Source organism: Nyctibius grandis, chromosome 7 (assembly GCF_013368605.1).
Source record: "Nyctibius grandis isolate bNycGra1 chromosome 7, bNycGra1.pri, whole genome shotgun sequence".
Lineage (NCBI taxonomy): Eukaryota > Metazoa > Chordata > Aves > Nyctibiiformes > Nyctibiidae > Nyctibius > Nyctibius grandis.
The window spans coordinates 8,232,271-8,245,303 of NC_090664.1; the positions used below are offsets into that span (position 1 = coordinate 8,232,271).

The 13,033-nt window shown below is 42.1% G+C and overlaps 1 protein-coding gene across 1 annotated transcript in view; it reads left to right on the plus strand.

Annotated features, from left to right (window-relative positions):
- Nucleotides 1-13,033, plus strand: part of LOC137665761 (serine/threonine-protein kinase ULK4-like) — a 253,270-nt gene that overhangs the window by 188,014 nt on the left and 52,223 nt on the right. Inside the window, 1 exon segment of the mRNA XM_068405143.1 lies at nucleotides 1,776-1,961. Coding sequence (XP_068261244.1) covers nucleotides 1,776-1,961 — 186 coding nt within the window.

Genomic DNA, 13,033 nt, shown 5'->3' on the forward strand with positions numbered 1-13,033 from the left:
GGGGCTATGTATTCAGAGCTTACATCTCAGTTCAGTATGTTTTAAACAGCCAGCTCTATGAAGCTAATGGAAAACAGGATTGTATTTGCATGCAAATCCCTGGGGAATTGCTTCTCGAATATTTAAGGAGTATATATCTGATGATATGCTCCCAGATTCCTTTAAAGTAACGGTATGGGTTTTCCTTACAATGAAAAAACTTGGGAAGTTCATACTGCAGATTAAATAAGTAATCATTATTGTAATGCTTGGGCATATTACATAAATGGTTGGACAGATTATATAAATTGTTTCCTTTTTATTGTCAGTAAGGATAGTCTTCTAACTGTACTTTAATCTAGCTTCTTTGTATTTAAATAGTATTTTTGGAATTGAAAAACTGAGTAGGAGTGATGAGGTGTTTTTACGCTTCTATACCTTATTGTTAAGACCTCCACTGGTACATTTTGTTCAGTTCATAGGCTGTAAGGCCAGAAAAGGCTATTGTAATCATTTATTCTAGGATCTTCTATAACACAAGACATAGGAATTTCCTAAATTAATTCCTCATTATAGTGAAGAGTTTTGTTATTTTTATAGAAAAAAAAAATATTATTGTGATATCCTCCATCACAGGCAATTTATATCTGTCTCAGTTCTAAGAAAGTTGTTTCTGCGGTTAGTTACTCCTATTAACAAAAGAAAGAAAAAAGGAAATCAAAGTATTATCTTCCTTCTAATCTGAATTGCTTTAGATAAAGTTTTGAGCCATAGTCTCTTACCACTCCTTTTTCAGGTAAAGGAATTAACCTGTCCTCAGCCTGCTTTTCTCACATGTAACTGAAAGAATACGATCAAGTGCCCTTTAACTCTCCCTTTGATAAGCTATAGATGTTGAATTCCTTCAGTCTTTTTGCTGGTATGTTTTCCAATCTGTTGTTGTCTTGTCTGGTTCCCAAGAAAAACCTCTATGATTTTTCCTAGCTTTGTGAACTGTGTGGGCTAATACTAGGCATTGTGTTCCTGTGTCGTCCCAACAGTTCCAAATACAAGCATAATGTAGTATCTCCACTAGTTATTTCCAAATTGTGCTTTCAAGAAAGATATAAATCATTTTGATAGCGGTGTCATACTACCAGAAGATTTAAAGATGATCATTAGCCATGCCCCCAAATCTTTTCCATGATTTTGCTTCCCAGGAAAGAGTTCTTCCATCCCATTGCTAGGGGTCTGCTCCAGTGTCTGCTCTTCAAAGGAGTGCAGAGAAGCTGGTATTCAGGAAAATATTTAAAGTCTGCAAAAAGTACCTCCTAATGTGACTACTTAAAATCCATTAAATAGCTAGATAGCCTGTACTCTACCTCAACCAGAAGCCATAGACTTGATTTAGAAATAATTAAATGAAGTTTTACGGTATGCATTATGTAGAAGATTAGACATCATGGCTATAATGATACTTTCTGCTATTACTACTTCTATTTAAAGCAAAATATGCTGTCTGAAAATAACAGAGTTGGGAGCAACATTTTCAGAGCTTTTATGATGTCACTATAGATAGGCTATTTGATAGAATCATAGTGGAGACATTGTTATACTGCTGCTTAAGAATAGATACATTTTAACTGTATTTTCATCACTTTATTAAGCTTAGTTCAATGGAATTCTGGGTCATTCAACTAGAAATTATTCCTTCCTGACACAATGCAAATGTTACACTCTTCCAAATCCCCAGTGATATGCAATTTTTCTGAAACTGGAATTTGATTTTTGTTTGTTCATTTTTTGTTCATTTTTAGCTTCCCAGTGAAGATAGTGAAATATTTGAGAGTGCCTCACAGTGCTTATCATTGCTGGTTCAGCTGTATGGAGGGAACAGTCAGGAAAGTATGTCTCCAGAAAACATGGATAGCTTTGCTGAAGTACTGAAGTCCAAAAAAGATACACGACAACTGAAGCTTTTGTTGAGAATTATAAAGAGACTGGTGAGTTGACTTCTAAACATTTTAAAAGTCCATGTATTTCTTTTATATCATTGGATAATTTTTTGGCTGTTTTTTTACTCTTAAAATAAAAAAAAAGTATGAAGAATTTGAAAACAAAATATGTGAAGTTAAACTTCATGTCTTTAAATTTCAGTTAACTTCTCTCGAGAAGATAGCCTTCTACATTTAAAACCTCTTGCAAAATGATTGTTGGATTTCTCCTATTTCATTGAACTGTTCAGCTATTGAAATAACTCATGTTGTTTAGATATTCGTTTAGTACTTCAGCTTTATGAAGTATTGAACAATTTCTGAATGCCTTCTGAAAGAACTAACCTTTTAGCATTAAATAGCTGTTCAGAAACAGTGCTTGATTTCATGGTAAATAAAACGCCATTTTGTACTTGAAATAGGCTTGTGCGTAGACTGTGACTCCTCTTTCTCACGAGTGACAGGGACCACTTCTGCTGGAGTGGTTGTAACACAGAATGCAGTCGATGGGAATCGTGCAGGGGCTTAGTCTGGTGATGTGGCGTAGGAGTTTCAATTCTGTCATGCTCTAACATGGTGGCATGACAGCAATGTTGTGCCTTTCAAGTAGCTTAGGTGGAAAACCTTCTATATCTGTAACATTCTCTCAGATAATAGTGTATTTTTTATTTTGAAGTGTCTTGATAGAAAGCTTTGCCTTCATTGTCACCTTGTGTTGGTTGATTAGTTCACCCTTTATTGTCCAAGAGCAGGAGTTTTCAATTAAAAGAGGGTAATTTCCCCAGTGTAAGAGGCAGAAGATGCTTGAATTTTACAAGTGCAGTGCTGGCTACTAGAGTAAAGCCATAATCAATGGCAGCAGCAGTCATCCTACTTACGGAGTTAAGAGGAAGCAACCCTTTTTGTAGAGCTTTCGGAGCTGTTCCTGTCCTCTTTCTCCTGCCTGCTGTATTTACATCACAGAAAAGTAAACACCATACCTTTCTTCTCAGTTTTGCTTAGTCCCATCTCTCCCTAAAACAAGCATGAATATATAAAATTAAAATTGAAATTATGTTTAAAATTCATAATTTCTCTCATTCTTGACATCATCTCAGGTTTCCCTCCTTTATTTTCTCATGCTCTTGCTGAAAAGAGGAATTCTAGCAAAGATTTTTTTTTAAAGACACTTCCTATTGATTTTTGCTTTGGACCCGTGCTTCTTTCTGTGTAATTGTTTTGCTGTGTAGAACTGGTTTTTGCTTTTCCCCAAAAGCGATAAAAGAGGCAACAAAGTGTGAGGAAAGGGAAGAGAAGTGAGGCTGCAGTATACATATCTAGATTATTTGATTTTTAGCATAGCTACAGGCTTGTTTCCTTTCCCTTCATTTTGAAGATTATGGTTCAAAAGTAGACCTAGCGTGCAGGATATTTAACACGGAGACTTCTGTTGATTTTCTTAAGAGAACAAAGCTATGCTGTCACCTTTTGAATCTTGCAAGTTCCTCTAGTTTTAGATCTCTCCTTCCTATACCAGGGATGCTGGTACTTGTTATTTATAATATCAGACATAGATTTTCTGTAATTATTTTAATGAGATCATAGAATTTCTTTTGAAAGCAGGGTTCATAGATAATTTGACAGATTATTTAATAAATCTTACGTTATTTCTCTAAACCTTAAAAAGCCCTGTTCAGAGGAGATGATTTTCTTGTCAAAATTGTCATAATCACAAAAGACATTGAAATATAATCATATCTATTTAAGCGGGATTCATCCCACTTCAGCTGTTCATGCTGAATTTTGAAGCCTAGAGCAGTGTTTTTCTTTAATATCTGAGCAATATTTTAATAGAGGGATCATTAAGTGCACCAATTTCCATTCTTGCCAATCAGTGCCTGTACGGAGCATCTTTCCAATCTGTGGTTACATTAACTTTGTTGTTACAGGCACAGGTGTTGCTTACATAAGACAGGAACGTCCAAAAAGAATTCAATGTGTTTATGCTATAGCTGCCTTTATAGCATGTATTTCTGTAAATAAGGAAAAGGCATAGCAGTGTGACCAGTTAATCTTTGTCCAAGTGTTTCATATCACTCCAGAAAGCCAATGGAGACAGATTTCAGAGTCTTCAGTTTAAAGCACAACAGATAATTTTTTGAGGTACAAGACGACCTTCCTTGATGAAACAGAAACTAATATCTATGTGTGTCATGGTTCATGCCCACGGGTTGCAGGTTAAAGATGTCAGTCTCGAGGAGGTTACTGGACGCCACTTGCAGCTAGCTCCGGTCTCATCACCACTGTCTTAAACCTGCAAGACACTTATGAACACTGTTAGTATTATGCAGCAATTAACATCATACAGTTGAGAATTAGGTATTCTCACACAGAATCAGATCACCTTCAGGGACACATCAGACTTCACCATCCTGCAGCATCACCCACCAAGTACATCCAGGTCCCTGAGCAAAGCAATCCCACGAATGGGTTTACCTTTGCCCGTAGCAGGAAGAACCCAGACAGTTTTTCCAACAGATTCCTTTCATGCACCACAGGGGCTTTATCCCCTTCTACTGTATGTAAAGGGTCCGACTGAGCAGGGCCAGCTCGATTGATAGATCCCCTGGTGTTAACTAACCAGATCGCTTGTGCCAAATGCTTATCCCAGTTTTTAAAGGTTCCACCCCCCATTGCTTTTAGGGTAGTTTTTAACAGCCCATTATACCGTTCAATTTTCCCAGAGGCTGGTGCATGATAGGGGATATGATATACCCATTCGATGCCATGCTCTTTGGCCCAGTTGTCTGTGAGACTGTTTTTGAAATGAGTCCCATTGTCCGACTCAGTTCTCTCTGGTGTGCCATGTCGCCACAAGATTTGCTTTTCAAGGTCCAGAATAGTGTTCCAGGCAGTGGCATGGGGCACAGAGTATGTTTCCAGCCATCCGGTGGTTGCCTCTACCATGGTAAGCACATAGCGTTTACCCTGGCAGGTTTGAGGGAGTGTGATATAGTCAATTTGCCCGGCCTCCCCATATTTATATTTCAACCACTGCCCCCCAATACCACAAAGGTTTTAACCCTTTGGCTTGCTTAATTGCGGCGCATGTTTCACAGTCGTGGATAACCTGTGCAATAGAGTCCATGGTTAAGTCCACCCCTCGGTCACAAGCCCATCTGTATGTTGCATCTCTCCCCTGATGACCTGACGTATCATGAGCCCACCGAGCTAAAAATAGTTCACCTTTATGTTCCCAGTCCAGATCTATTTGGAACACTTTAGCAGCCTGATCTGCTGTTGGTTGTTTCGATGTTCCTCTGTTGCCCGACTTTTAGGTACGTGAGCATCTACATGACGTACCTTCACGACTAGTTTCTCTAGCCGAGCAGCAATATCTTGCCACAATTCAGCAGCCCAAATAGGTTTACCTTTGCGCTGCCAGTTGCCTCGCTTCCACCTGCTTTAACCACCCCCACAGGCAATTTGCCATCCATGAGTCAGTATAAAGATACAGCTTTGGCCACTTTTCTCGTTCAGCAATGTCCAAAGCCAGCTGGATGGCTTTTACCTCTGCGAATTGACTCGATTCACTTTGTCCTTCTGTGGCTTCTGTGACTCGTCATATAGGACTCCATACAGCAGCTTTCCACTTCTGATGCTTTCCTACAAGACGGCAGGATCCATCAGTGAACAGGGCATACTGCTTCTCATCCTCTGGTAGTTCATTATATGGTGGGGCTTCTTCAGCACGTGTCACCTCCTTTTCTGGTGGCATTCCGAAGTCTTGCCTTCTGGCCAGTCCATGATCACTTCTAAGATTCCTGGGCGATTAGGGTTTCCTATTCGAGCCCTCTGTGTAATTAATGCAATCCATTTACTCCATGTAGCATCAGTTGCATGATGAGTAGTAGGAACCTTACCCTTGAACATCCAGCCTAATACTGGTAATCGGGGTGCCAGGAGAAGCTGTGCTTCAGTACCAATTACCTCTGAGGCAGCTCTAATGCCTTCATATGCTGCCAGTATCTCTTTTTCAGTTGGAGTGTAATTAGCCTCGGAACCCTTGTATCCTCGACTCCAAAATCCTAGGGGTCGACCTCGAGTCTCCCCTGGTACTTTCTGCCAGAGGCTCCAGGTAGGACCATTGTCCCCGGCTGCGGTATAGAGCACATTTTTAACATCTTGTCCCGTACGGACTGGTCCAAGGGCTACTGCATGCACAATCTCTTGTTTAATCTGTTCAAAAGCCTGTCGTTGTTCAGGGCCCCACTGAAAATCATTTTTCTTTCTGGTCACTTGGTAAAGAGGGCGTACAATCTGGCTGTAATCTGGAATATGCATTCTCCAGTAACCCACAATGCCTAGGAAGGCTTGTGTTTCCTTTTTGTTAGTTGGTGGGGACATAGCTGTTATTTTGTTGATCACCTCTATCGGGATCTGGCGACGCCCATCTTGCCATTTAATTCCTAAAAACTGGATCTCCCGGGCAGGTCCCTTGACCTTGCCTCTTTTTATGGCAAAACCAGTTTTCAGAAGAATTTGGATTATTTTCTCCCCTTTGTCAAAAACTTCTGCTGCTGTATCACCCCATACAATGATGTCATCAATGTATTGCAAATGTTCTGGAGCTCCACCCTTTTCTAGTGCAGTCTGGATCAGTCCATGGCAAATAGTAGGACTGTGTTTCCACCCCTGGGGCGGTCGATTCCAGGTGTACTGGATACCTCTCCAGGTAAAAGCAAACTGTGGCCTGCACTTTGGTGCCAAAGGAATAGAGAAAAATACATTAGCAATGTCTATGGTGGCGTACCACTTGGCTGCCTTTGACTCCAGTTCGTATTGAAGTTCCAGCACGTCTGGCACGGCAGCACTCAGCGGTGGCGTAACTTCATTTAGGCCACGATAGTCCACAGTTAATCTCCATTCTCCATTAGACTTTCGCATTGGCCATATAGGACTATTAAAGGGTGAGCGAGTCTTGCTAATCACTCCTTGATTTTCTAATTGTCTAATCAGTTTATGAATGGGGATCAGGGAGTCTCGATTGGTGCGATATTGTCGTCGGTGCACCGTGGCAGTAGCAATTGGCACCTGTTGTTCTTCAACTTTCAGCAACCCCACAACAGAAGGATCTTCTGAGAGGCCAGGCAAGGCAGACAGCTGTTGAATGTCCTCAGTCTCTACAGCTGCTATACCAAAGGCCCATCTATACCCTTTTGGGTCCTTAAAATACCCTCTCTTGAAGTAGGCTATGCCAAGGATGCACGGAGCATCTGGGCCAGTCACAATGGGGTGCTTTTTCCATTCATTTTTAGTTAGGCTCACTTCGGCCTCCAATACAGATAACACTTGAGATCCCCCTGTTACTCCTGAAATACTGATAGATTCTGTCCCTTTATGATCCAATGGCATTAGGGTGCACTGTGCACCAGTGTCTACCAGGGCTCGATACCTTTGTGCTTTTGATGTGCCAGGCCATCGAATCCACACAGTCCAATAAACTCGGTTGTCCCTCTCCTCCACCTGGCTGGAGGCAGGGCCCCCCTAATTAAGGAATGGATTCGTGCTGCTTACGGGGACTGGACCTTCATTTCCCCTATTCACACTTGGGAAATAGGGATTTGAGGCCCATCTACCCTGACTGGAGTCCTGCTCACTGCTAACTGGAGCAGCCATGCTCTTAGGAAAATTCTCTCTGGTATTTCTTTTAGCTTACAACTCACGTACTCGTGCCTGTAGGGTACTGGTAGGTTGTCCATGCCATCTGCTCATGTCCTCCCCATAATCACGCAGGGCAAACCACAGGATACCTCGTGACGTGTTCCGTTTCCTTTGAGCTGGCCCTGTAGGAGGGCGTTTTCTCCTAACAGCTGCAACGCGGGCCTGTGTAGGTAGAGAGTCAAGTTTATTCTCTATCCTGGACCGTTTGTCTGACAGTTGTTTAAATGAGTCCTTGTTTTCCTTAGTCAGTTTTTCCACAGCCGAGACGTGGGCCTGCAGTGGAGAAGAAATACTATCTTCATACTGTCGCATACAGTTAGCCATTTTACCCACAGCAGATCATGCCATACCATCTTCTCCCCATACTAATATTGACAATGTATGGGTATATGCCAGTGAAGCACTCTTCACAACCTTTTGGAACATGGATCAGTTGCATTCCACTTCATCAGGATTTACAGGATCTACAATTTCCTGTGGGTGTCTATAAATGATCTCTTGCACAGCTAGTTGTCTAAGGTAGTTAATACCTTTTTCTATAGTGGTCCATTTGCTCAGGTGGCTCATAACATCATCTTTATAGGGATACCTGCTCTTTACAGCTGACAAGAGTCACCTCCAGAGACTGATAGTGTTTGACTTTCTTGCAAGCGCCTTATCAATACCACCATCTCTGGACAGGGATCCCAACTGTCTGGCTTCTCTGCCATCTAATTCCATGCTATCCGCCCCGTCATCCCAGCATCGGAGCAACCAGGTAATAATAGGCTCACCGTCTTAACAGCTGAAGTCTTTCCTTATATTTCTCAGGTCCTTCAGGGATAAGGAGTGGTAGGTTATCTCTACGTCCGAGTCCTCCTCCTGTGATAGTTCTGCTTTAGAAGTACCTTTCTTCTGTGATGGGTCTGTTTTAAAAAGACGATCAAGGAAACCCCCATCTGTGTCGGGCCCTAACTCTGCCTGAGAAGGGCCCTCACCTGGTTCATGTGATGGCTCTGCCTTAGAAGGCTCTGAGTCATCATCCTTCTCTTCACAAGCTGATTTCTTTCGGTATTTCTTCCTGGTTACAGGAGCGATTGGTACAGATCCAGTAGATGCTGGGGTTTGAGTAGATGCAGTGGCTGTCGTGGGGGTGCTGAGACTCGCTAGAGTCTGAGTAGCTGCAGTGGCCATCTTGGGGGGTGTAGCAGCTGCAGTGTGAGCTGTAGCGGCAGCACACGCTGTAGGATCTGAGGTGGCTGCATAACACCTACACCTGTCCCTGCACCAATATTTAATCTTATCCCACATCAGAAACACATTCAGGACAACCGAAAATAAAAACATGCCACCTAGACAGCACCATCCTAATTTTGCAAAATCTAGTGGAATCAGCTTGGCAGAAAAGGAGAAGGTACTATTTCCCAAAGTAAAATTGGAAGTGTAATCATTAACACAATCAGCTAAAGGACTCCCAGAGTGCGCAGATAAAATCTCTGCTACCAAGGTCAGAATAGTAACAGCCCAGTTTATCACGACATAAATCAGTATGAAATGCCATAACAAAACAATGCATATTGACCAGTGCCCAGCAGTGATAAACTGCACATAAACACTAAAAAACAGCGCATACGGCAAGTAAGGTATTATTACACTTAACTCTGTAAAAGGCTTTATAAAGAGATGAGATAACACAGCGTTCAAAAATGACATTACCATCTTCGCTATCTGTTTTAATTTCCAACCCCTCGTAAATCTCAAAGGAAGAAATCTGATACTCTCTCAGCTGAGCTCTCCGGGTCTCCTCCCACCGGAGCTGGGATTCGACTTATCAGAGCAACCTGTCGGAGCTTCTCTCGAGCCCCACGTTGGGCGCCAATAAATCTGTCAAGGTTTAAAGCTGGGCCGGCTATTAAACCTGTGGCAGACTCTCTCTGTTAACCCTCCCCCCACCCGAAGGGAAAGGGAAAAGGGAGAGAGACTTACAGGTTGGAAAGTTAAAACAGTTTTAATAAACTATAATAATGAACAAAAAAAAAAAAAAAAAAAGAGTATAATAATAATATTGGAATAATCAAATATATACGAATATATACAAAACCAATATCGAGCTCCCCCAATGTCGGCCACGTCACCACCAGCACTGCAGGGCAGGCTCCGGGAGGGCCCAGGCTGGGCCTGGTGGCGGTCGAGAACTGGATTCCGGGATGCACGGATCAGGATCGGGGGCAGCAGGAAAACGGAGAGAGTCCTCCTTGGACACTGGCCAAAGGCTCAAGCCGCAGAAGCAGCCCGAAGCAGCAGAAACACCCAAACACAGCAGAAGTAGTAAGGGAAGGGGAAGAAGTAGAAAAGGACCGAGCCCCTCGTGATCCCCCTGCTTTATACTGAGAATGATGTGTATGGGATGGAATACCTTCGTTGGTCAATTTTGGGTCACCTGCCCTGTCCGCTCCTCCGTGCAGCTGCGACCTCCCTTCGGCTCTTCACTCGTAAGCAGTGAGGAATTTAGCAGTGACTCTGGTTTCTCTAAGAATAAGTACAGCAAGAGCCTTTCTGCATAACATCCCTACCGGTGCCTCAGCGATAACTACAAACTTCGAGCGTTATCAGTCCTGGAAGCAGACACTGTCTGCAAAACATGCAGTTAGTTTCAGAAAGTGCAGTTACTTAGAAGAGACTTAGCTGAAAGTAAAATCACTGAAAGGAAAATTGGCCTGGTTTAGGCTAAACCAGGACAATGTGTTGTTTTAATTCAATAGTATTGATTCATTAAGTTTTATCTCTAGTGGTTGGAGGGGTTTTTTGGACAAAGTTGGAGGTTTGTTTTGAGTGAGTTGTTTTTTTTTTTTAATGGTCATTGTCAACTTTGACCAGCAAATTGACTGCAGGGCAATATAAACTTCTTGCAACGCTTTCTTCACTGGTTTTTGCCGTACAATTTTGTTGTATTCATTTATTAAGCAGAAATAAAGGTATAGGCCAGACTGGGGGAAAAAATATATCTTTGTACAGACTTATGAGTGGAATCACCATGAACAGCCCTTTTTACAGGCTTTATTTTGCTGCAAAAAGAAATCATTAGGAATGAAAAACAGAAAAAAAAAATATACTTTGAACTAACTTTTGTAACTGGGTAAGTAAGGATCATTTAAAAGCTTTAAAGAGGCAGCATTGACTGTCTTCTTTCTGTTTTTTTCTTTTTTTTTACAATCACCTTTTAGCTTTCAAAGCCTTTGGCTCTGTCAGGCCCAGGTTAACCAGTCTTTTTCAAGAACGTTCTCTCACTGACATTGATATAATGGAGTGATTCTTTGATTCTGGGAGCCTCTCCTGCCACCCTTTATGGAAACCACTATCTTATCACTTCATCTCTTCTATGAAGATGTAGTGCATCTTATTACAGTCCAGTAAATCATCTATATTAAAGTATTTCTTTGTGAAGCGGAAGAAGTTTTCATTTGTGAAGGAAATAGTTCATTTTTTGCCTGCTTTACTGAGAAGTTTTTCATTTCTCTTTTTTCCCCAGAGGAAAAAATCTGCCTGCCATGTCAATTTACCATTGAGTATGTAATGTAAAGGCAAGTGACTATCACCAGAATTTTTATACAACTAGCCAATATCTCTACTGGACACATAATCACTGTGGGATTACAGCTGGGTACTGCCAAATAAAATGTTTCAGCTTTCAAAACGAGAGAAGACACTTTTTTATTCCATCTGGTAATAAGGAAGAATTCGTCTGAAAAAAATGAAAAAGCATCAGGCTTTAACAGGCAATTCTGCACTCACTCTGGAGAGTGAACTTTTGTTCTGTGACTTTTAACTTAAGTACTTGTCAGAAAGTATATTTGAATTCTACCTAAATCACACATTTTTTTCTTTTTCTGATCATCTTTCTAGAACATAATTTTCACTAATTTGCATATCTTAACTGTCAAAAAGTTGTTCATCCTTTATTTGTGAACAGCTAAGACATTTAGGATGTCATCTGCATGTCAGATACCCTGTGGGAGATACGTATAAGGATTTCTCAAATCATATTAGGCTGTGTAGTAACGATGTGAAGGCTAGAATGACAATACTTGAGCTGTGGCAAAGGTCCATAACTTTCATTAATTTAATTGTAGGACTGCTGAACACTAATTTACTCTCCCTGACAGTTTGGGCCAGGGCTACAGCATCACTGTGTACCTGCATGCAGATTTACTGTTCTGTTTCCAATGAACCAAAGCCTGGGGAACCACTGATCACTATGTCTAAAATATCATTTGAATCATGTGTCCTTAAGTATTTGTCATGTAGATTAGTAACTGTCTCATCCTGAGTTTTATAGAGAGATGTGCTGAGTTCACATCTCTTGAATTGGTAGCTGTGTGTTTGTATATTAAAATATATGTATATATTATTACTGTTATAGTTCCCAGATTAGGTCCTCATTATATTAGTCGCTGATCACAGAATCACAGAATCAATCAGGTTGGAAGAGACCTCTGGGATCATTGAGTCCAACCGTTGCCCTGACACCACCATCTCAACTAGACCATGGCACTAAGTGCCATGTCCAGTCTTTTCTTAAACACAGCCAGAGATGGTGACTCCACCACCTCCCTGGGCAGCCCGTTCCAATGTCTAATGGCCCTTTCTGAGAAGAAATTCTTCCTAATGTCCAACCTGAACCTCCCCTGGTGAAGCCTGAGGCTATGTCCTCTTGTCCTATCACTAGTTGCCTGGGAGAAGAGGCCGACTCCCACTTCACTACAACCTCCCTTCAGGTAGTTGTAGACTTCACTAAGGTCACCTCTGAGCCTCCTCTTCTCCAGGCTAAACAACCCCAGCTCCCTCAGCTGTTCCTCATAGGTCAGACCCTCCAGACCCTTCACCAGCTTGGTCGCCCTCCTCTGGACTTGCTCCAACACCTCAACATCTTTCTTGAAGTGCGGGGCCCAGATCTGGACACAGTATTCAAGGTGCGGCCTCACTAGTGCCGAGTACAGAGGGACGATCACTTCCCTAGACCAGCTGGCTACACTGTTCTTAATAGAGGCCAGGATGCCATTGGCCTTCCTGGCCACCTGGGCACACTGCTGGCTCATGTTTAGCCGGCTGTCGATCAGCACCCCCAAGTCTCTTTCCGCCGGGCCACTCTCTAACCACTCTTCCCCCAGCCTGTAGTGCTGTATGGGGTTCTTGTGGCCGAATTGTAAGACCTGGCACTTGTTCTTGTTGAACCTCATGCCGTTGGTCTCGGCCCATCTACCTAACCTGTCCAGATCCCTCTATAGGGCTTTCCTACCCTCCAGCAGATCGACACTCCCACCCAGCTTGGTGTCATCTGCAAATTTGCTGAGGGTGCACTCAATCCCTACATCTAGATCATCTATAAAGATATTGAACAG